This window comes from Apaloderma vittatum, unplaced genomic scaffold (genome assembly GCF_000703405.1).
Source record: "Apaloderma vittatum isolate BGI_N311 unplaced genomic scaffold, ASM70340v1 scaffold16257, whole genome shotgun sequence".
NCBI classification, from domain to species: Eukaryota; Metazoa; Chordata; class Aves; order Trogoniformes; family Trogonidae; genus Apaloderma; species Apaloderma vittatum.
In genome coordinates this window covers 39,406-64,732 of record NW_009726911.1, presented here as the reverse complement: position 1 = coordinate 64,732, position 25,327 = coordinate 39,406, and the positions used below count along the sequence as shown (strand labels likewise).

The 25,327-nt window shown below is 46.8% G+C and overlaps 1 protein-coding gene across 1 annotated transcript in view; it reads right to left on the bottom strand.

The window, feature by feature from the left end:
* Positions 1–25,327, bottom strand: part of LOC104276981 (inactive heparanase-2) — a gene marked incomplete at both ends in the record, with an annotated part of 77,913 nt that overhangs the window by 16,609 nt on the left and 35,977 nt on the right. The window contains 2 exons of the mRNA XM_009873478.1: positions 1,084–1,255; positions 1,838–2,011. Of these exons, the coding sequence (XP_009871780.1) occupies positions 1,084–1,255; positions 1,838–2,011 (346 nt within the window). The remainder of the gene's footprint in view (positions 1–1,083; positions 1,256–1,837; positions 2,012–25,327) is intronic.

Here is a 25,327-nt window from a genome sequence, read left to right as displayed (position 1 = left end):
CTACTACAACATTTTGTAACTCCCACCACGCCGCACGGAACCCAGGGGCTCTGGCAAGCGGCACCCTGGCATGGCCACGGCTGTGGTGTGGGCGCAGGGGCTGCTCCCCCACTTTTGTCAGCGGGAGGGATGCCGGTGTCACAGCTGGTTCCACCAGCTTTATGGTCTCTTTGCGCTGCTGTAGCAGAGCTGAGAATCTGGCCCGGGCTCCCTTCCCGCCTCGCCGGGGACTGCATCAGTGTGCTGTTTATTGTTTCTGCCAGATCATTCATGCAGATGTTAATGAATGTTAGACCCAGCTTTGCTCCCAGCAGAGTCCCTTCCACACCTCCCCCTGGCCAGCCCTCTGCACTGGAGTTTCTGTTTACAGTTCTGCAGGGAATTTCCCCTCTGCTGCTCCGTCTTTGAGCTGCACAAGTCCCAGCTCCTGCTGCCAGCAGGCTCCCACACCTCCCTGGTTCTTGTAGCTGTCCAATGTCACCTCCGGATGCCTGCGTCCCTCACTGTCACCATTCCTTCTCCACCTCTGGCCTCCCCAAACTAGAGACGCACCAATTCTCCTAGGAGGAAGCAGAGGGTTTGGCCAGTGAAGAAAGTTGCTACAGGTCCTTCCTCTACACATATGGAGAAAGCAGAGAGAAAATCTACCAAATGGAAAAAGCAAAGTAACTTGTCCAGAAGGACTCTGAGACAATATCTAAACTGGTAAGTGGTGTCAGGACCCACCTCCTGGCCCTGAAGCCCGCAGGCATGCAGAAGCCTGCATCCACACCACTGTGTTATTTTCACATCCCAACAAAGTGGGTAACTCAACCTGCCTATAATTAGGAAACACTAGGAATACTTGAGAGGCTGTTAATCAGCCCAGTCAAAAACCCCACCAGGGACCTCTGCAGAAGTCTTAGCAACACAGACAACCGTGTCCCTGGGCCCCTGGTACTGTAGTGGCTGAGCCACACAGAGCCTCACTGTCCTGGCAGCTGTTGGACATTGGGAAGCCAAAGAGCAAGTCTACCTGCTGCAACGAGCATCAGTCTCAGGAGGGGGTTCTGATATCTTCTTAATCAAAGCAACATTGCTTACCCTTCCAGAAGAGCAATGACATTCTTTCTGGGCCTCCCAATATTCGGCCCATAGAGGTTTGCTCTGGAATAAGTGCGGATAAGCTGCAGCAGGCTTCTCAGCTGGATGTAGTCCTTCCCCAGCTGGCTGCCGTTCACTGAGCGGCCGATCAGGGTCCGATAGTTATTGGGCTCTGGGAAAATAAAAATAGACAAGTAAGGCTTGCCAGCTCCGCTCCTTCATCCATGTTTCCGGAGAGAGTCACACAGCTCAAACTGTCACAGCACACCTTGAGCTCTGCAGAGCTGCCTGCCTGCTCTGCAGAGCAGCAGCAGGAGCCTCTGAGGAGTGGATGAGGGCCATTGCTTGCTTCTCCTGTGCCAGTATCTCCTCCTGCTCTTCTTTTATTGTGTGCTGGGTGAAGGACCTGCACCTTAGTGTCGTGCTCTGGTCCCTGGAGGCTCCCCCATTTCTCCTGGCACTGCAGCCACCATACATGTCCTTACAGCTGCTGTTCTGGCCACCCCAGTGCCCAGCAGCCAGGGCAGAAACATTTCACGTGCTTAATACCGACTGATGAAAGCGTCTAGCTAAGGGGCTAAACATCTGCCAGGTCCATTTTAGAGATGGTGCTGCCTCTTAGCAGAGGCCTTTATACCCCTCTGAAGCTAAGCTGGCAAAGCATCCTGGGATCTGCAGATCTCCTCTTCCAAAAGGGAACACCTTTCTGCTACAGGAAGCTCCATTCCCGTGGGTCTCCTGATCCCACACTCACCATTGCCCAGCTCCCAGGAGATGTTGTACTTCTTGCTGGCACTGTACTTCAGCAGGCTGAGGGCATTGGAGCTGTTCCAGGAGTTGTTGGGATTTCGGCGCAAAGCATTCAGTGCAAAGATCAGGTGAAGGCCAGAGCAGTCAGCAAAGTTATAGAGTTTGTCTAGAGACCTGGCTGGGAAGAAACAAAAAACAGTTTGTAATTCAAATGAAAGCTGCTTCAAGGGAGGTTCAAATGATCCTGCTGTCCATCAGATCTTGTCTCCTTGTGTAGGATGAGCCAGGGTCAAATACCACCCCCATGACATCTGTAACCGCACAAATGCACCTGACCTTTGAAACCGGGATAGGATTCCAGGTGTAGGCTCATCTCCTTCCAGCATGAAACTTGGATGCCCTCCACCACTGTGTCAGAGCTAGGGGCCATATTACCAGAGACAAGTGACTTTATAACATCTCTTTTTATCTGCTCTTGGCAAGGAAAGTCCAGCCTTTCTCATGCTTATCCTGCCTTGCATTTCTTTCAGAGCAGATCCTTGCAGAGCCTGGGAAGCAGAGGAGGAAATCACCACCCCAGGGCTGCCACCTCTCCTGCACACCACCACAACCTTCTCTCTGCTCCCACAGCCCTCAGTGCAGTCACCAAGCCCTAGCAATTAAATCACATAGAGCCTCCAAGGTGTGCACAATGCACTCAACTCACCTCTGCTCTGTGCACAGAGAGGGGAGCTCATAATACCTCTTGAGCCAGAGGAGAAAGAAGGGGTCCCTGCCTGGTGACCACCTGGCCAAGCCCTGCTGCAGAGATGGCCCTCCTGGAGTGCTGGGGTTCTTGCAGGATTCATGTCATATCTACTGGCCCCTAAGCTGGCATCTCTTCTGCCATACTGTGGCCCTGGTGAGCCGTGGGACACCAGCCAGCAGCAGCAGGAAAGACCAAAGAAAGAGGTGATCCGCTATTCAGGGACAAGTGACATTAGCACAGGGCACTGCTGGAAAAGCCAAAATGCTTAATGCCTTTTTTTTTTTTTTTTTTTTTTGCTTCAGTCTTCTCTAAAAACTCAAAAGCAACCAAATGCCTGACAAAGCTAATGCCAGAGTTAGCAGGATGCAAACTCACGTGACAGCGAGAGATTTGGTGAGAGCGTAATTAGATAACTATGGTGTTTCAATCATCCCTGCCTGTTGAACTGCATCCCAGGACACTTGGTGAGCCTCCTGAAACAGCCTCGGAGATGCAACCACTTAACTTTAAGGAGCCACCAGGGATGGGGAGGTTCCAGGGGGCTGGGAAGGGCAGACCAGGGGCTCTGCTTTCAGAAGAAGGGAAGGAGGCACTGGGGAATTACAGAGGAGGCAGACTGGCTTCAGGTCCCAGAAAAATACTTGGACAAATAATCAGGCTGCTTGTCAGCACTTACAAAATATAAGGAGATGATCAACAGCCACAGGAATGTGTCAAGAACAAATCACACTGAAGCAATCTACTGACAGGAGAGCAAGGCTTGCAGGCAGCAAAGCAGCCATTTAGGTCTTATACCTTGATGGTTTTGAAGGTTTCTGACATGATTGCACATGGTGTTCTCTCCAGAAAGTGATGTAACCCTGATCTAGACTGAACCACAGTGAGAAATACGCACACTGAGAGCAGCTACCAGTAATCTGCTGATAAAATGAAGGGTCTAGGCAGCCTGCTCTGCATCTCTTTACGTATTTCCAACAAATAAGGGTATACAGGACATCAGACTTGCCACAGCGCTAAGGTGCTAGCATGCACCACCATGGTCAGAGGAACTGAGGAGGATGGAGAGGAGGCAACTGCCTGCTCAGGGAATTGCTCTAAGCCCAGGAGTGACGCTCCAAGACTCCCTGTACCTGCTCTGCCCGACCAAGGTGCAAGTGAGATGACGGCAGCCAGGAGCTGCTCGCTCCAGTCAGGATAAGCTACTCACAGCCAGTATACCTGCCTTTATTCTGTCGCCTTTCCTGGTCACTGAAAGCCTCAGTGAATACGGAGCCAGCTGTGAGGTCTGAGAAGAATAAACTTATTTTGTAAGTAATGTTTTAAGGAGGGTCGAGGAAATAAGCTAACTGAATAGCTAATGTTTAATGGAACGCAGCAAAATCATGGAAAGGAGAAGAAAGGAAAAATGTGGAAAAGAAATTCCTAATCCCTTTCACAACCTTCTTCTAAATGCTACTGGTTGTTTGAGTGAAAAGTAGCTGAATTAGATTAATCTAATGTATTCATCCCACTGGTTCAGGCACATTAGCTGTTTTTCTGGATGTTTAGTGAATTAGAGACAGATACAGTTACTTAATACTCATTTACTTCAGATCTCCAGGCGAAAAGCTGCACTTGAAATGAGACTCCTATAAAGAGGAAAAGATAGACACCTAAATGACAACATGGAGATAACAATCTGGAGTTACCTGCAATTCCCCTGCTAGAAATGAAAACTTTTTTGCTGGCACACACCAGTTGTAGTTCTTAAGTACTACAAGAGGGGATGTGGTTCACATTTAAGAGCCTCTGCAGAGGACTGGGAATTGATTTTCCATGCATCCACTGGAGGAAACCAGCTGCCTGTTTATCCCAGTGCAGAGTCTGCCACTACAAAATTATATTTTCCCCATGACACTTATTTTGTTTCTGTGTGCCTGGACACAGATATGCCACGTGTATTTCATGTTCTGCCATGACTTTCCAAGCTGGAAACCTCCCCAATCAGGGGAGAGAGCTAGGAGAAACACACAGATGTCTAGGGGTTACTCCTGCACATTTCCAGTGGCCTCCTAGCACACAAACTGACCCGCAGATTGCAACAAGGCCACAAAAAGCAGAGAACTACTAATAAACCTCTCTCTGCATCAGATCAGATTGTTAGTGTGGGTGCTCTTGGTATCAAGGGTATGAAGTATCGAGTCCACTTCTCTCCTTCATCTTTGGCACCTGCCTTGGAATAGTGTGAACCTGGAAGCATCAGTCTCTCCAGTGTCTCTAGCAAAGCTTTGATGACCAGTCTGCACAAGATGCCCAACCGTTAAAGGGCACATCTGAGCCCTCTTGAGATGATCACTTTAAACCAGATATCTCCATTGCAGACAGCTGCAGTTAAATGAGAAGAGTACTGTTGTGGATGGCGAAAGCACAAGAAGAAGCATATTTAGAAGACCTTGAGTGATGTCCAGCCCTCTGTAAGTACAAACACTGCCAAAAGAGAATGCTATAAATATTTTACTGCCATGACTAGGGATGGCCACATTACTTCTGAGTAATGAGAACATAAAGAATCTCAGTATTATTAACAGCTGGCTAAAACTCACTTTGAATTCTGGATAATTGCACGTTTTTTTCTTCATCAAACACAGAAAATCTTACAGGATTTTAACCTTTCCCCAGCTAACAGATCATTAGGCAAGGCTTTCACAAAGCATTTCAATAGAAAAAAGCCATTGTCGTACCAGAATGAATCTTAATAGAGCAGAACTGGATTTATAAGACATTCTCCCTGCCCCTTCTCCCCCTCTGCCCGGTGCAGAGATGCATGCTCTCAGCACTCACGTGCCACTGAGCTCAGGCAGAAGGAATAAAGAAAAGAAAAAAAAAAAAAGGAAAAAGAGTACTAAAAAAGTGCAAAGATGCTGAAAGTCAGCTTCTGCCACTTACTAATTCTCCCATAGCTGGAGTGAAGTTAACCAAGGCAGCAAAGTTCTGTGCTCCATTCCCCTGGAGCCTGCTGGCAGGTTTTGGTGGGGATGGGTCCCTGACTCATTGGGCTTAGGACTAACAGCAGATAGTAGACAGAGAGAGAGGCCCCAAAGCTCTGGCACAAAAATGGAATCAGAAAATATTTGGGCTTCCTCAACCTTTTACATCCTCGGTGGCAGGATTTTGAAGGTGTCTGGAGAGTGAATACCACCTGACAGTGCATGACTGGCAGGCTGACAGCGAAGAGCTGCTAGCAATCCTGCCCTCAGCTGAAGCTCTGCAGGGGAATTAAAGACTTTGGCTGTTTGCACAGATCTCTTACTCTGCACACAGAGAGACAAACAATTTAAAAATGCAGGAGAAAGTGTCTGTGAGGCCACAAATGGTGATAGGGTCATGGGACAAGCACATCCTTTAGGATTCCTTCCCATTTTTCTCCTTTTTATATGAGGCTAAGTTTTAAAGTTCTCTGAAAGATGGATGGCACTTAACTCTGTGGCATGCCAATACAAAATCTGAGGCACATTAAAACATCTCTGGTAATTTAAAATAGCTGGAATGATTTTCCAATTGTAGTTACTGAATTAAACATTATACTAGAGACTTTATAAAGAACATAGTATTGACTGCCATTTGGTAAGAGGGACAGTTCAATAATCTCAGGGTTTGAAAGTCTTCCACATTTTTTCTTCTGCTTCAGGAATTTTGCTTTGGCAGGGTTTAGCACGAAGAGTGGAAATTCATGTGTGAGCTGAGACAGAGGCTGAGATCAGCCAGTGGGCTGCGGGGTGGCGGGGCATGGCACGGCGTGTCGGGGGCTTTTGTAACTCTGGGAAGTCAACCAGGAGGACAGGAAAGAAGAGCCCGTTCTCCCTCCATCTTTACCATTCACCATGTCTGTCTCTTGCACGTACTGAGCATGCCAGCACTGAGGAGGACAGGGCAAGAGCTGAACACAGAGCCGGCAGCACATGCTGCGCTTTCCAAATCCACAGGTTACCTGAGAAACCAAGCAAATGCACAACAGATGAACCCTTCTGCTGATGAAGCAAAGAAATGCAGTTGTAGAAATAACCAGTTCAACTAATCACCAGCATTGCTTGATTCTGCATTCCCCATAAATTCTGAGCAATGCCTGGAGCATCCCTGCAAACACTTCCTGGTGCTGCCACCAAAGCCAGCAGCATCCTCTGCCCTGCAAGCACCCTGCGAGAGATAGGCGAGGGAAGAGGTTGGGAAAAACCTGGCAAGGGGAAAAAAGAAGCCCAAAGAGAGCTTACATGGAGCAGAAAGAAAGGGTAGTGCAGTGTTCAGACAAGAGATAAGATGGCCAATGAGTGGAAAAAGAAAGATATTACCACTTACAGAAGAACAAGCGGGTACATGGAAAATTTATTTACAAACAAATTGCCACCATAGTCAGCTGAATCCTATTTGTGCTAGGTCTCTTGGGCTGAAAAATTCTCGTAAAACCACATGTGTGTGGCAAGGACTTAATGTTTTCTTAGAAAATAAATATGAATCAGAAGATAGGCAACAGGCAATCGGAGTAACTCCAGACCCATGGGACAGGTCTGCAAAACTGGCTTGAAATCTTCCCATGGATTCCATCCCTAGTCACGGTAGGGTTTCAGACAAGGAAAACCAGAACACCCCCCATCTACAATTCACACAGTTAGAGCACCAAAGAGTAGCCTTCACCATCACGGCAAGTTCAGAGGAAAAACAACATCCCACGCTGTCCACGTGCACCGTAACATCCACATGCACTATAATGTCCAGCTCGATCCACTGATCATGGGAAGATTTTCCTATTCTAGCTGCATGCTAAGCTATTCCTTCAAAGTTGCTGCTTAATAGAATTTTAAAGATTTCGAGGCTACGAAGAAACCCACACAGTTGCTGGAAATTGCATTCTAATGATGACCATCCCAGCTGGGAAGCTGTTTGGTTTTAATTCAGTCTTCTGAAGCATTTTGCTATGCAGTAAAACCATACCATGTAAAGATGCTGAAGAATTCTCAGGCAAAATTGCTGGCAGGAGGGAAAAGTTTGCTCACATCAGACACATGGTTCACCTGAAATGATCCCTCTTCCTACTCAGGTTCCCAATTTCCCCCAAAGAGGATGAAGGTGTGCAGAACCATCCATTGCTCTCATTAACCTCCAAGGTTTCCTTATTGCTCTATGGGGGAGCAAAGGCTGGGGGTGTGCTGTGCACGGGAATCATAGAATGGTTTGGGTTGAAAAGGACCTTAAAGAACATCTTGTTCCAAGCCCCTGCCATGGACAGGGACACTTCCCACTAGACCAGGTTGCTCAAAGCCCTGTCCAGCCTGGCCTTGAACACTTCCAGGGAGTGGGCTGCCACAGCTTTCCTGGTGTTGAGAGTTAGGGCTGGGCTGGCCACTGAACACTGACAGATGCTCTCTACTCCCCTCTCCCTCCTCAGTAGCAACCTGTTCCAGTATCTCAGCATCCTCACAGAAAAGAATCTCTTCCTCATATCTACTCTTTCAATTTGAAACCATTACCCCTTGGGAAGCACTTTCCAAGGCAAGGTGCAACACTGGAGGTCTGCTCTGAGTGACATGAAGTGCTTTGGCAGAGCCTAACTGTGCTATAGAAAAGGGATCTAGTTTAATCCCATCTGAAGAATACCTGAAAGTTGGAGGAACTGGCTTTAATACTGCCAGCCAGTAAAGAAATGCTGTGCACTGTGTGTTAATGAGAACCTGGATTTTATATCCAGCTGGATGACAGATGGGGGATCTGGCACTATTCCCCCCAGAGTATCGAGGGGGCCTTGTTCCAAGGGAATTGTTGTCATCATCCCTGGTCTTTAAGCAGCCGAACATTGACCCTCGATATTCATTCAAGTCTTTAACTAGATTTTTCATTTTGCTGCCAATGCAGAGGTGATTATGCTGACCACGTGAGCTAGGTTTAGTCCTTAACACCACCGTACCGAAATAGCAGTCTGGGGGCTTGGTGTCAATCTCTCGCCAATAAGGAGCTTGGCAAGCAGCCATGGATCGTGGGCTGAGTTCCCAGCTGGCATATAACTTGGAAGACAACCATGAGATCTGGGTTCAATATCCAATTGCTAAGGAGTCTGGCTGACAGTCTCATTTTGTGGAATGAATCCCAAATTAATATAATGCTTTTGATACCAGACAAGGGGCATGGCCCACTTCCAAATGCTGTAAGGGCTCAGATAAAAGCCGTGGGCATTGGGTTCCGTGTGTAAATGGTGTTGAGGTCGGATAACAGTCAGGATTGGGCTTAATCCTCAGATGGTGAGAAAAAGGAATGAGCCCTGAGCTCTGCCTTCACGCAAAAAGAAAGAGCTCAAATGAGCAGAATAGCTCTGTTTTCAATCCTCGCGTGGTAAAGAGCTCACAGGACAGTAATGGTTTCTAGGAACAAGTGTAAATTGACATGGAGCTTCAGAAGAGATGTGGGATCTGGGTTCAATCTCCAGTGCTGTAAAGCTCAGATAATGGCCAGAGGGGCAATTTCCAAACCCTCTGTTCCAGCCTGGTGCCTGGGAAGGAACTAAGATCACATTACAGCTAAGAAAACTGTTTTCTTCTGCTGCATAACTTAAGACATTTTCCCTTTTGGATCAGGATGAATCCAGCATCTTCTAAAGTTTCAGAGGGAAATGGAGGTGGGCGTTGAGAGAGCTATGGATTTAAGCAGAGCAGAACAGAGCAAGAGAAAACAAGAGTAGTGAGCACCACCTGCTCTTGAGCACAGTGATGGCTACCCTCTATCACTGGGCTTGAGTCACAAAAGCTGCTCCAGAGAAAACATAGGTACCGCTCATCAGTATTCTTGCTGCTCTGCAATGCCTGCACTGCTGGGCATCCTCAAGGCCTCTGCGGGAAGCAGCTCGTCCCACCAAGAACCAGCCACAGCCTGTGTGGCAATCACAGCTCACTGGCACCGCTTACTCAAGGGATGGGTGAGGAAGAGGGTCCACAGCAGCATCTCGCTCCTGCTCTTGTGGCTTGCTCGTGGAGCAGCCTCCTGACGCAGCTAGGCTAGTCTGCTTGAAGTTGTTCCCCTTTATACAAAGGAATGCAAATAAAATGCATGTAAAAATATTCAGATGCTCCTTTGAGTGGGCATTTAAAGTTGGCCTGTTAGGTAGGAAACCCTTCCTGGAAGAGGTTTTATCGAAAGCAATATTGATCCTGTGAAAGGCTTCAAATTTGATAAATTGGCACTATCTCGCTTCCCTTGAGGAAATTCTTTAAAATCTAATTCTAGTCCCTGCAACTCTCAGCTTTAGCTCTAAAGTCCGAATAGGACAGACCACAGAGGACAGGGCCCAGTCACAGTAAGTGCTGCTATAACAAGCTGTGGTTTGTCAATGTGACCTCCAGATAACCAGACTCCTGAGTAGCAACTACAGACTTGGGGTAAAAACCCCCAAACAATCCTCTCAGGGCAGTAACTACTCATTCCTAGTGACCAGGGGCGCTGAAGACAAGCCCTGTCAGCACCATCCCCTGCATGGGCAGTAGGCACAACCCAGAGTTTTGCTCTTTACCCTGTGCAAAGCTACGACAGTGGGGAGAGGTCACAGCCCATGCTTCAAAGCCGCCTTCCTCCAGGCTTTACCTATGCACGCGGAGGGTGCAAACTCGGGAACACAGACACAGATATAACCCAGCTCCACTGCCAGACCGTTTGCTGACAGAATGACGGTTTTATATGGCTATAAGAGCGGCTATAAGAGCAGCTATAAGTGCAGCTGTCTGAAAAGCAGCAAAATCTATGATGTGTGTTTCTAAATCCAATGACAGCTGGCAGTGCTGCACTGCAGCTCATTCCTTCTTTTACACAGTTTAGCTAAAACACTTCTCTGCGATCACCCCAATTTATCAACAAACAGCAGTTTCTGGAACAATTTAAAAGCATTCCCAAATAGGCAAGAAGTGGTCAGCTCTTTAAGCACTCGGCAATCTGTGAGCTCCCAAATAGGCCAGCAGCTGAGATGGATGGGGATGACTGACAGAGACACTGAATGCCATCCCCCAACCTCAGCCTCCTCACAGGGAGGAGAGGGCTGTGGATCACGCCAGGGTGGGAGGCTTTTGAGGCAGCGGTACCTGGGCAGCTGCAGCGCATCACCCACAGGTGAGAGGAACAGTGATTTATACGGTTTAAAGCCAGCTTGAGGCACAAAGGTGAGCCATTTCTGTGCTGTGAGAGAGGAGAGATGACTTGGTCCCTGCATGGTGTTACTCCCTAGCCAAGGAAGCCGCATGGAGTGCAGATCTCCTCCTGCCACCAAGTCTCACCTCCCAGGCACAGAAAACCCCACACAGCCCAAACCCACACGTGTGTACAAGATAACATGGTAGCTTGCTGTAAAGCCACACTCTGTACCACAAAAGTGAGAAGGGACGAGGGCAGGTACCACGCCTGTCCCCACGCTCACCTCCTCCTGATGGCTGTGGGGCAGATGATAGCAGCTGTCACGGGGACCCACTCCCCCACACATCACTTGCTGCTCAGGCAAGCTGCATCCACATCACTCTTCCAAGGCGCCACAATTGCAAGGCAGAGGTTTTCTTTATAAATACTTTTTCTCGACAGCACATAACGTTCTAATGCTGCAGCAAGAGGATTGATGTTTTCAGCACATTCCTGCAAAAAGCGAGCTGAGCAGCAGGGGCTGAGCAACACCCTGTGCACGTGCTGTGTGGCTAAACTGGAATGAAAGATGCACAGGTACAAAGCACATTTTTAAAGAGCTCATTTAATCTCAGTAAAATGCTTAACCCAGGTAAATTGTGCATCCAGCTCTCCGATACCCTTCATCCCAGCCAGCATCTCTCGCACTCCATTTTTACTCCCTGAACTACTGTCAAGAGGCAGACACACGGCTTGATTCAGAAGGGCCTTGCACAGGGATGCGAGCCAGACCAACCGGGCAGCATCCCCGGAGCTGCAGCGCCTTGTACCGGACTGCTCTACCTCCCGTCCCCCGGGTCTCTTGCTTCTCCGGAGCAGAATGACACTGATCAGTCATGCTAGGAAGCTGAAATACCACATCGGGAACAAATTCAAACTGAGGACTAGGGTGTTGCCAAACCCCAACATTCAAAAATAGTGAGTCAAACTCACAAAAATCATGGGACTGCCTTGAGAAACCTGGTTTTAACCTAATTGACAGTGCCTGCTGTTTTCAAAAATTTTGCATGCCTTTATAGGACATTTTTAAGCTGTTCTACTACCAGGAGAGCTAAAATCTGGCTTGTTTTCTTTTTTTTCCTTTTTAACAGCAGTTGATGTGCAGCAAAACAATCATTTTATTTTACAAGTTGTTTGCGTTGGCCCCGTTTCACAGGGGGCAGAGGCTGCAGGGGCACGCCCGATACCCTCGCCAGTGGGCCCTACAATGGAGATGCCCTCCTGCTAAGCAAGGACGTGTCCCTCTCCTCCTACCATCCCTAGCTATTTACGGGCAGGGAGGTAAATCCAGAACCCGCAAAAATCAGGTGCTTCATTTTACAGTTCTGAGTCAACGTTTCCCATTGTGTGAGGAGCCGTGGTCATGGCAGGGCGCCGAAAACTGCCGATCCCAGTCCCAGCCCATCCTCTCCTGCCTGCTGATCCCATCCTCACCATGGCTGTCCCTGGCTGTTCCCGCTCAGCAGAGCAGCTGATTTCCCTGGGAGGAGGAGGGAGTGTCTAAGGCTCTTCACGCACTTTGTGAACTGGGCATCTGGTATTTTTCAAAACTCTAAAACATTTTAACTGAAAACCGTCTTAAGAAGGAAAAAAAAAAAAAGAGAAAAACAAAAGAAACAAACCCAACCAAAAAACAACGCATAAATCCGGAAATGTTTCAATCTGAAATCCTTAATTAAAACCACACTCTTCAGTACATAAAGGAAGTTAAAACAGAAATGTACTTTTGCACATTACAGACAGCATTATAATAAACACAAAGCGCTGCCAAGAAAGAGGCATTTTCAAGGCTAAAGTAGATGCCTCCAGCTGCACTCAAGTAATGTCAGAGGGCTTGTCCACACTGCTGAGTGTCACTGCATTTGAACACGACAGCAAAGGACCAACTGAGGCGGATGAGGAAGACGGCAATTATCGGCGCAGACCGCCAGCGCTGCAGCAAGGACCACAGCCCGCTAGGGTCTGTGAACTCCACTGACTTCCCACACATCCCAGACCCTGGTCTTAATCTGTAAAATATTTGAAGAAACTAGCCCTGGCTCTTCCTGCTCCTCTGGGCTCGCAGATACGGCTCAGCTGGAGGGACCCGGTTTGGCAGGAGATCTCCCCAGCTAATCTTTGGGGGAATCTTGTACCAAAGCACACAGGGTGGAGTCTGACCCTGACTTTGGAGGGACAGACAAACGCATGAAAAAGGCGAGTGTCACTCTCCTGATGTGCTGTGCCATGCATCCTGGGAGCCACACAAGGAGTGCAGGAGTCAAACCCAGCCCTTCAGCTGGACAGATGCGATCCTTTGTAAAGTTATCCACTGCCAGCTTAAAATTTTCTGCAAGGATGGAAATCAGCCTATCCTCGTGTAAAAATTTGCAGTTATTTAACGTCTGTGGTCACGACAGGCACCTGGCTTCTAGTCCAAGCTTGCCAGTTTTGGCCTTCCAGGGACTGGATCCTGGTACACCTCTGCCTGCTAGGTCTTTGTTTCTTTTGGATACCTCAGGATTAAGATCAAACCTCCTCTAGATATATTTTCATTAAGCAGCATTTGTTGCAAGTCTTCGGATTTTTTCAAGTTCCTCCAAGCTTCCAACCAATTCTGCTGCTCTGCTGCCCTACAGGTCTTGTCAAGCTATGTCAACAGCCTCCTGCAGCATGCAACGTTTACGATCTCGCAAAATGATATTGATGTGCTGAGGGAGGACAGGTCTGCTCAGACTCCTGCTCCTCCACACCCGTCACACAACGTGCTCGAGCGCCCACCACTGCCTCGACAAGACGGTCTGCAAGAAAGGATGCTGGAAAAAGTAGCATCTTGGTGAAGATGGTTGGTACCTCTCCAACCTAGAGAGAGGTCTGGAAACTTAGGTTTGAAGGGACCCCCTCACAAAACCTAGTGGGTGCCCTCAGACCAGCTGAGGTCTTGGGATATGGCTAAGGGAAAAGGAAATTGCAGTAGGCTCAGAGAAAAATCTGTGCGAGAATAACAGGGCAGCCTTCTGATCATATTATATGTCTGCACGTAAATGCCAGGAGAACAGAGAATAAACAAGATTGCTTTAAAGCCCTCATATACAACTACAGCATTTAGCTTTACACGTGCTTTATGGAAAGACATAATTGGAAGGGAATACTGATACGAGAAGATATAACCTGTTTAGTAAAGAGAAGAAGGAAACAGGAAGGTTGAGTTCAAGAAGAGGAGAGAAACAGACTCTGTGTATGAAATATCCCACAGAACTCCACTTATCAGAAACAGGACACAGACAATGTCTTTTTGAGTGTGTGACTGAAGCAGAGAAATAATTGGAGTTGGTAGGAACAGGTAATTTTAATGACCCTAGCATCTGCTAAAGACAGAGCAGGGCAGGTCCCAGACACACGAAGCTGCTGGAATGCGTGGGGAAAAGTTGCTCTGGAGAAGGGCAAGTAGGAGGGGAGGGGATGTTTATTACTTGGATATTATTGATATAGAAAGTTGATGAATAGTCCAAAACTGGAAGTAAATTCAAGTGCAAGTGGTTACAAAACTAGAAAGTTCAGCAATTTAAGGCAGTGAAGGAACAAGAACAACGGATTAAAGATAATGTATTTCCAAAAAAATAAAAAGCAAATTTGAACAAATTCAGGGCACAGGTCAAGAGGATCTCTAGGGAAGGCAGTTTAAGACAGCATTTCCCAACCAGTGAGACATGGAGAGGCAACAGCTGTGCTGTGGGTCCAGGGGAGAGAGCTGCAGAAAGAACAGCAGGAAAATACCCTGCAAATACATGAAAATAAGAGGAAGAAACAGGAAAATATCAACCCATAACTCAGTGCAAAAGAGTAAACAACGTATTAACATAGTGACAGCTCTTTGCTTTAGTTTTCATAGAAACAATTAACCATCACATGGCTGTTAATTACATTAATTTTAAGTATGAAACAGAAGCATATCTGAAGAGGGAAAGAACAGATGAAAGACCACTTAGAAAACCTAAACCACAAAAGCGCTCAGTTCTGGCTATGAAATTTGTGTCAGATCATTTCGTCAAATTCAGAAGACTCATGTATTCAATAAACCCTTCTTCTGCATTTTCACCCAGAATTATGCCATGATCAGCATGCCTTCTAGCAAGAATGCTGCACTTTGCTGAAATGGTTTTACTCCAAGCATATTGGAAGCATACTAATTGCTTTACTCCCCTGGACACAGATGCATCTCTGATGCCCTCAGCTTCACCTCACTGTTTTGCCAGCATTTCAAGGGAATGCATCTCTTCCAGCTTCACTGCAATGGAGATATCATCATCTGAACTACTTGTCTTTATCCTTTTAAGGGGAGCAAGGAAGAACAGGCACGACTCCTTGTGAAGTAAGCACCCAAAGTGGTTCAGGTGAGCACTACAGGAGCTCTATACTGCTTTATCTTCCTGGACAACAACCCAATCCAGTCCAGCCCTGGAGATCAGCACTGCAGATATACGGACTTGGATGGGATGGATGTTAAATTTCACAACAGTTACTCTGCAGCCACTGCTGCCAGCACAACTCCTCCGCATTGGTTAGCACATCCTCGGTCGCTGTGGAGATGGAGAAGGGTGCTTGCACAGCCTGCCAGGACAGTAGCTCCAAATACCATCCATTAATTGCACCATGCCTAGAGGTGGCTGTCCAAAATGCAGGGAGCCACGCAGGCAGAAAAGGCAGATGAGAGCATGGCTCACTCGTGGTGTGTGGGACCCAGCTAAACACGCAGTAAAAGGCTCTGCTGTGGAGTTACTCCAATCAACAAGTGGATTTAGATGTCAGATGTTAGTTTTTTTTCAGAGAGACCCTCTGCATGTTTTTTAATATATCTGTGTACCCAACTGCTGAGTGACCTACAGCATTGCCCTCCATTCTTTCTCCCCTCTTAGTACAGGAACACAATCCTTCAACTGAAAACACATCACATGCTGGAGCTAAAGAGTCATATTAAAACTGAGTATATGAGGTGCTGGATTAAGCTAATGGTGTCATTGGCTTGCCTTCTGGGAGAGGGATCTGAGATTTTTGCAATGTACTTGTCAGACTTTTAGATTTACTCAGCTAAACAAATAACCACCGTTAAGCCTCTGAAAGGGATTCTGCCCCCATCCAGAGGAGACAGTCTTCCGAGACAATTCTTAGGGATAAAGGTTGATCCAAAGAAGCACAATTTCTCAGGGTTTAACTGAGTGTATCTCACTGGTTAAATAAATGGCTATCTTTCTGGATACAGCATATTCTCTACTGAAAAATAAATGCATGAAAAATATTAAAATCAACTTATTAAAATAAATCCCCTCCAAACTGCTTGGAAGTCTCTAATTAAATAATTCCACCTGAGAATCCCATAATCTCTGATCACATATGGGATATGCCCACTGGCTCCCATCTTCGGTAAATGGGAACCATGTGGGCAGCATTAGAAGAGGGAAGTGCAAGAAAAGGTGAGCCCAGCAAAAGGCAGATGAACACACCATGGCATGCTGGGGAAGATTAAACAGAAGCAAAAAAGGAGGGCAGAAAACTTTCAACAGCAGAGAATGGGAAAGTTTCTGTATTTGAGAAAGGTTATGTGATTGTTCTGAGCAGGAAAGGTGTTAGCAGTTGGAAGACAAGACTAGGTCTTGTCCTGGGATGAAATGCTTCAAAAGCATTTACTTTCCAGCTTAGTAACAACCTTGTTCCATCCATGGCCGAGGGCTCTGGATGTCAGAAGCCTGATCCCACAAAATGAGGCTGGATGCACATGGTTGTACAGCTGATGCTACGCTTTCAGAATTGAGAAATATGCTCAGAGCACTCAGAAATGACTCAACAGATTCTCACTCAGATATCAGGTCATATCCTCAAAGCACTCAGTCTGAAACTTTAGCATAAAGAATTCCCATTTTGAAAGAGATGACAGAACAAAGTTATAAACACTCAAACCAGGTTTGCAACCACCAGCTCACATTTTCACGTGTTTTTGTGTTATATCAGCACCAAGGAGACCAACAGGGTGAGAGGACAGCAGGAGGAAAGGTCAGGCACCAGGAGAACCTCCTGGAGAGAAAAAAGATGAAGACAGAGGGTGCCCAGGATGAGGGCAGAAGCAGCAGCAAACTCGGGCAGCCCCAGCCTCTTCCCAGCAGGACCAAGACCTGATGCTGATACCCTTCCGTGCAACATTAACAGCTTTGATCGCAAAGACCAATGGCGAAGAAGTAGGTATCTATGGCGAATTAGGGAGGAATGTGAAACATTTTGTGTGCACGTGTATAGAAACGGATGACTACATCATTCTAGAGCCCTTTTTGGCCACTCAATCAAGAAGTCATACAACGAGCACTTGTGTTAGAAGAGGTGGCAGCAGCAAATACAAGATAAACCTGTAACTATCAGACAGGCCTGAAAAACCTCATTAGATTACTGGTGACTCTTCAGCCAAGTACACTCTAATCACCATAAGGCCTGAAAAGAAGGGAAACTCAGCCACCACAGTTCCCTGGAGAAGTCTTGGCTGTTGATAACCACACTCCATGGACTGGGGCACTGTTCTGAGAGCTGGGTTCTAATCAGTGCATTTCCTTGACACAAGAGGTGCTGCAAGTCCTATCAGTAATGATTTCCCATTTCTCAAAGGATGGGGATCTGCAGAATTTCCTTAGCCTCTAATGGCTCCTTCCCAAGGACAGACTCACCAGGAGGTGCAAGCTGTTGGCAGCTCAAGGGCCCAGAGGAGCTGTTGACCGTGTTTAGGCCACAATCCAGAAGACTCGATTTCATCCAGTGTAAGTGGAGCTGTTTTATTTATTCTAATGGTCTGATGGCAAGGGAGGACTGCTCCCTGGCTGCCCGCGACAGCCACAGCCCCGTTCCAGACGTGGGATCCAACACACGGCCCTCCTCCAGAAAACAGCGCTCACAGGGATGAGGCACTCATCCTCACGTGCCACCTGGAGGCCAGGTTTCCACAGACCCACGCTGTTTCCCCAGAGACATTTACTCTTCTCTTACACCTGTTGTTTGACCCTGTACATCTTCCCTACTCAGGCAAGCCCATGCAGTTTCTTCTCTTCTCCTATCTCCAGCAACGGCCAAGAGGAGGTGCCTGGAGAAGAGCATGAGAGGGTAAACCACACCATGAGGCCTCAAAACATACACTTCTGGCCTCCAGGAATCAGTGGCACAGGACACCAAGCGTACAAGGCATTAGGAGTCATACTGAATAAAATCAATAGCAAAAGCCAGTATATAACAGTAGCCCCAGCACTTCACACGCACCACAAGTATGATGAAACTCAACTCAGAGTAACCTGCTGTCCCATCTAAAGGTCTGAGAGCAAGATGTCCTAGTTCACACAAAACAGCAAGAGCCTGCTGAGCCCTCAGAACAGACTCGCGCCAAATTATAAATAAAGATCCAAGAAGACTTGACACAAATACTGAGGCAATGACTAGAGAAATGACTTATGAAGTGCGCAGCAAATGCCTGCAGGGCTGACCAAATGGTGGAGGAGCTTTTAAGGATTGCAGCAGCTTTCCAGAGGAACAGAATCTGAGGACTGCCAATTTGTGTCAAAGATTTTCCATCTGCACATAAATAAATAAATAAGGAAGATGGAAACCGACAGGGAGAAATCTGTATTGTCCATCACAGAGCCCTATGTGGGTGTAGCTCCTCCAGTGCAGAGCCTGTGCTGGACTCCAGCGAGACTGAAGCGCTGCAGATGGCCGGCAGTAGTCATCTGTGTGGGGCTGAGTTATACTTTAGAGGTCCAATTCTGTCTCTAAAGTTAATACTTTATCCTCTACGTGTCCAAGGCTGTGGACCTGCAGAGCATTCACCTGCCAGAGGGGGAGCAATAACATCCCTCAAGGCAAAGCATGTTCTGGAAGGACAGCAAGAACAAAGGAGTAAGAAAAGAAGTGGGACAATAAGTAGAAGGGAAAAAGAAATAAATTTATTGGCCCAGCCATGACATCCCAGCTGCCATTAACTCCCACTGCGGCTCACCACAGCACCTCAGCATAAGGATACCAGCCTTGCCACCCACCGACACGCATCCATGGAGGGAGCAGAGGGGAGGGATGGCAGGCAAAGAGGAGACGAAGGCAAGCCAAAGTGTGCAGGAGGGCAGAAACATTTTGGGGTTTATTTTTCACACAGGATTCACAACATTCCTCAGAAAATTTAATTTTGCCGTCCTGCTCTTGTTTGCTAACCAGAACCAATTTAATTTTAAAACAACACGCAGAGCCAACGGGGGGAAAAACATTTTGCAATGGCTCTTCGCTCCCACTTGGAACGGCGAGTGCAGCTTAACTCATTCGGCTCCCGCTGCCGCAATGTCGGCTCGTGGGGAGCTGGCCCACCGGCATGGGAAGGACACTCGCTGGCGCTGCTAAACGATATGATGTAAATGGCTTTTTTTGAGCAACTTGATGAATCCCACCCTGCGCATCTGCAGAGGCTGGAGGTGGTGGGAGAGGAGAGCAATTTGTCCCATGGAACATCTTCCTCTCACTCCAGCTCCCTGCTTGACAGCTCGCTCCGTGGTTTGTAGAAAAAAAATGGCTTGTTACCGCATTTAAAAAAGAGCAGAAAGCTTGTATTCCTCTTCCACTACCAAGAACACGCACATTTCTCATATCAACATGCGAGTCTTCTGTGGTTTTATGCCTTGTTGTGACAGTTTGGTAAACAAGCTGATAAAAATCAAGCACCGTTCAAAGGCAAGGTTAACATGTTCACGTGCAACCTGGCTTGTCAGAGAACACCAGAAAATCCAAACATGTTGCTTCTGCTTACCATCTGCATGAGCTTTTTCAGACTAAAATAACAAAGTGCGTTTCCCGATCTCCGTCAATGCAAATAGAGCCATTAAGCTGAGAGGCTGTTTATATTCTGAGAAATAGTTATTGCATTCATCCCAATCGCTCCTTGGCTGCAGCCACAGCCGAGACCGTGCTGTAGAGCCCTCAGCCCCACTGACCACCGGTTAACACCAGGCATCGGGACCCACCACGTCTGTGCCGCAAAGCCAACATAAAACCCTTCTCAAATATTACACGTTGCTGTCCAAATTCAGTTTTATAACCAGAAACAAGGACACACTTGAAGGAACTAGCCCTCCCAGTTGTAATATCTGGCAGGCAAAAGTAGGAACATACACAGTTTTTAAAAGGAGCTCTTTTGGTAGGTAAAATCGTAAATATTAGAGCAGCAAAGACCCGGAGCTCACCGGTGGCGTGCTTACAACAGCTCTGTTTTCTGTGTCACACAAGACACTGCAAGGCAAGCACATAGAGATGGTACAGCCTCCATCCCACAGGATTTACATCCTGAAAGAGGAGGGGATGGTACAATCTGTAAGCCATCGCATCCTGAGATGTTGGAGCCAAATGTCCTTTTGACCAACGTAACCCATTTTCTTGTAGAGAAGGGCTGAGAGTGACCAACGCCTAGCCCCATGGGGGCTCAGTTGCTCCAACCAGCACCTCCTTGCCCACCTGGGAACATTCCCACAACCCGCAGAAGGACGTGCCGCTCTGGATGCTGACCTGCGCTGCTAACCTTGTTACAGCCCTAATAGGTGCTCCCTGTAATTGTGGGAGACCATTGTTTTTTCTTGGCCTAGCTTCACCTGCAGAACTGTAGAAGAATGAGAATTCCACATTTGGAAATAATAACAGAAGGATAAAACTGGGCAAATAATGGTGCAGGCCAGGTCACACATTCCCGTTTTATTAGACTCAAACCCTTCTGAAAGAATTTCCTTGAATCTGCGTGTACTAGCTAAGTGCAAATATTTTCTAGAGGACATTCTGTTTCACAAAATGGAGGGGCTCCATTTCTACAAAGGTTACATCATAAATTATCCATTAAAAGTTCAGCAAGTTTTGCCTTTCTGCTATCTAGCTCTGGACCTGCCCTCTCTGCTCTGCTTGGCGAGCCAGCCCCCCAGTTTCACAGTCCCATCAGAAATGTTTCCTGTTGCAAGGCCAGAAAGTTGGATCTCCACAGCCTCTCCCTGCAGCCTGGGTCTCAGTCCCAGTTGAAAATATCCCTTCTACATTTTTGCATATGGCTCTTCCCTATCCTCTCCCTCTGCTATCAATTAACTCAGCAGAGCATTCAGGAACCAGAATGAAAGATGACACGGAGGATAAACCCATAGTCCTGTTCCATGCCGTGGTCCTGCTCAGCCCAACTTTGTGTCAAAGTGCAGTGGGCAGCACACAGCCCTCACGGTACGAAGAACGATGAGAAAGAAGTTGAATATAAGCGCGTTTGCTTTAGCTGCTGATGTCCTGCCAACCATCTCATACATAACTGTTTAACAACAGGGCTCGCAAAAACCAGCACGCCAATATTTGCTTTTACCTTGACTTTCAAGGCATCTGAGCTATGCAAGCACTGTTTTTAAAAAAAGCAAAACAAATACGGGTTCGCGCTTGTGTGCGAGCAAGGGTGAGGTCGGATACATCACGGGAATGCCATTGCCCTCGGCAGAGCTGCTACATCCAATGGAATGGTCCTGCCTGGATTCAGAGCTGTTAGCCATGTGTCAGGAACCACTGCTGGTTCCAGAGCTATGCACCCGCTGGGAGAGAGGCTTTCATCACAGCCCTGTAATTAAGGGGAAATGTTAATGTTACATGTTAATAACTTGGAACATCAGTTGCCCTGGGAGTTCAGAGAATTTTAAAAATGTAACTATTTTGATAAAGCTAATCAGTGTACATACCAACTTTATTTTAACTTCAACTAAATCAGCAAGGTTGGACTTTTTTATGCCAAGATATTCTTGAAGAAATAGACAGTACCTCAGCATAAGCACAGCAAGTCTCAACCGTGATACAGGCAGGCAGAGCATGCCAGCACGCAGCACCTTGCATCTGTCCCTCCACATCTAAAACAGTTAAAGAATTACTCAACGCTTTGCACAACAAACTCAAAATATCCTTACAACCCCTCAGGTTTGCTTGGGTGGGGGGGACTTCGAGTGAAAAAAGGATGCGTGTGGCTGAACTATGTGTTTTAATCATGTCCAGCCCTTTCCATTTGAGGTGTATGTATCAAGTATCTGTCCAAACAGGAAGGACGCACACACGGGATAGTTGGAACAGCTGAAGCTCACGCACTCGAGAAGGAAAACATCTCCTGGTTGTGCGTGGGTTGGCTCTGAGGATCAGGATGTACATGGAAGATGATGCCACAGGACAGTGCAGGGCGTCTCGGGCACAGGACATGCTTGGGCACACCATGGTGGAGTCACTGGGAAATGGGACATTTTGCGTTGAGGATGGAGAGGTCACCGTTCCCTGCCTAGGGTCCTGCACAGAAGACACCTCTCAGATGGGAGAGGTGAAAGCAGCAGCCCCGGTCTGTTCTTAAGAGCGTGGCAATGTTTCATTGTCAAAAAGACTGCGCTGGCCAGAAATGTTACTACATTATTCAGCATTAAGAAACATTTTCCACTTAAGAACAGACACAAGTTTGAAGCCAGTGTAAAAGCACCCTTTCAATCAGTAGTAACAATGGCATCATTCAGTTTTGCTGGTGCTTCAGTAGAGATCAGTACTCCTGCCTGTATGGTTTTAATAAAAGCAACTAAATAATCCAGTGACGGGCTCTCCAGAAAGCCCTATGGAGGGTTTGTGTACTCAAAAACAGAGCACAGGATTCATGGCAGTTAAGGTGGTACTTGTATGAATGCAGCTGCCCTGGGATAAAGATGTTCCCTGAGTACGCTGAAGCAGTACGGAGCTGTACACAGACAAGCCCCTGGAGAGGCAGAAGAGAATTATGGAGTGTTGAGCTAATTAAGTTCACAGCCTTAATTATTGGAGCACTACAGCTGATAATGCAAAACCGGCCTTGTAAACAAGCTTCTATTTTCAGCCACTCATGCCAACAACTTCCTTCTAAAAGCATCTGCTGCATAACTCAGACTGGTCCCATCCCAAGGGCACATTCTGGAGAGTGTAAAAAGGTGCTCTGAAGCCTTGTAGCATCAGGTAATTAAAGCAAAAGAGATCTTGACAATTCCCGTTTTTAAACAAATAATGAAAACACGATGGAACATTACAAACTCATATGTGGGCTGGATCATGCATGGCTTAAGTGCTGCTTGCAAGAAAAAGAGGGAAAAAAAAAGAGCAACCAGAAAAAGAACACATGAATTCAGTTTTATATATGGCTTCCAAATTCATAACCTTTAGCTTCTCTTCAGAGCATCCTCTCCTGAGATCAGAGGAACAAGAGGCAGGGTCATACGCAGACCCTCTGCTAGTCCCAGGAGAGCACAGATGGAGTCGCAGCCTCACACCTTCGCTGGCCCCATCCTTCCGGCCACATTAAAACTTCTTAGAGGCTCTTAAGCCGGAGGAACCATCAGATCACCTTGTCCGACCTCTTGTACATCACACACTATAGTATTTCACCCACTTATCCATGTGCTGAGCCAAATAACTCAAATTTGGCTGAAGTGTATTTTCTGTAAAGGCATCCAGACTGAATATAAAGCATTACAAGACAAAGAAGAGAAACCACTTTTGGGGTTTTTTTGGTTTTGTTTCTTTTTTTTTTTTTAATTTCCTTAGGTAGTTTATGCAGCCGGCTAAATATTTGTGTCCCATTTCTAACTGGAATTTTTCAGTTTTGGCTTCCAGCCCCTGATTCTTGTTCTGCCTCTAGTCATTAGATTAAGAGAGACTGCAGTAGATTACAGACTTTTTGGGTTTTTTTTTGGATACACTAAACTGACCAAGTTTGTGAAGGGTCCTGCAGCAGGGTGCTCCCTTCACATAGTGAGCCAATACCTCTCAGCACCCTGGGAGAAGATCCTCCCCTCTTCCCACATGTACACAGCCAGAAGAAACAGCAAATGGAGTGCATTTTGTAGATGTGTGCCTCAGCTGATGCATGGGGATCCCAGGAAGGAAGAGGTGAGGGGGAATGGAAACTCTAAGGAGCACTCAGGGAAGCTTGGAGATTGCACCAAAACCCGTCCCACACCGAGATCTCCAGTTACTGCACCATTCCTGTTTACACATCAATATGCAAAAAACTACCCTTGAAAAGAAACTCAGTCCATATGAAGGCCAGAAAAAGTCATTACATCACCTAGGCTAACCTCTCCCATAGCCAAAGCTACCTACCTCCCAGAGCCACCTTCACCAAACTCATGAATTTTAATTTTATTCAATAGCAAAAACCATGAGAATTTTTTCTTAAATGGAAAACGCATGCATCAGACCCACTTTTAAACTGCTGCTCACTCAGTGAAGAGTTAAATGTTTCCTGGGACAGGGTGCAAGCAATGATGTAAGGGTTTGGAAGCCTCAGACATGGGGCAGCTGGAACAAATGGACCATCATGAGCTGTCAACATGTGAACATAGACATCAAATATGAGATAGGATTCTTGAGCATTAAAATACACACTTCGCAACTTCCACAGCAGACAGTGATTTATAACCCACCCAATTATCCCTGTCTCATGCTGGTGTATAGCAGAAATGTAAATGAGGGAACTAGAGCTAATGAGAGACAAAAATGGACAGACCTCCACGTGGTCATTCATGATAAATGACACATACTACCACATTGCAGTGCCCGCCCCAAGGGAACCAGGGCTGGGCAAATGGGGCAAAGAAGTTGAAAGAGGACCAGATCACCTCTTCCTGCCGTGCATAGCAGCTTGAAGAACAGGAGAAGACAAAATGCTGCACTTCAGTGCTGGGAGAGTGACAATGGCTGATGAGCCAGGCTCAGATTCCTCAGATACCATGACCTTCTGGGCAAACCTGATCTTGAAATGACAATGCATTTTGTTATTTAATACCTTTTCCCCACCACTGTAAATCCAGGGGATCAGGCCGATTAATGAAGTATAGTGTCACTTAAGCCCTTCTTAGTGATAAGCCTGACCTCAAGGCTCTCCACCACTAACCATAACTGCCCCACATCCTGGAGAAGTCACGTCAGGTGGGCTGCAAGCACACTGCCCTGCCCATGCTGCACAGAAATTAGGGGTCCCCTCCTTGCCCAGGCTATGCCTTCAGAGTGCTTATTATAATTTCTTATTATAATCTCCCATTTCACAGCACTTTCCAACTTAAACCAATTCCCCACCTAATTTCAAGGACTTAGTCATTAAGCAAGTAACAAGAATTGTCAGGTTCCGAGAAACATCTTTTCTGGAAAAGGTTAGCCTGAGCTGTTTAATTGATAACATGATAGCAGAGAGAGCATCTAAGATTCAGGGGTCACCAGGCACATGTTACCAACACAAAAGCTTTTACAGGTTTCTCTTGGATCTCCTAAAGAAGCCACTTAAGAAACAAGTGCGAAATCAGTCACAGAGTAGCAGAGCTCTGTGCCCTCCTCATTTCAAAGCAGAAGTATCGTGCAATAAAAAAAAATAAAAAAGAGATACAAGGCTGGGTTTATGCGCATGTTTTACACAGAGTATATGTTAAAGGCCAGGGATGCAGCAGTCCCTGACACAGCTCTTCAGCAGCAGCACACGGAGGCACCTGGGACACAAAGATGCAATTTGAAAATCCTGAGTTT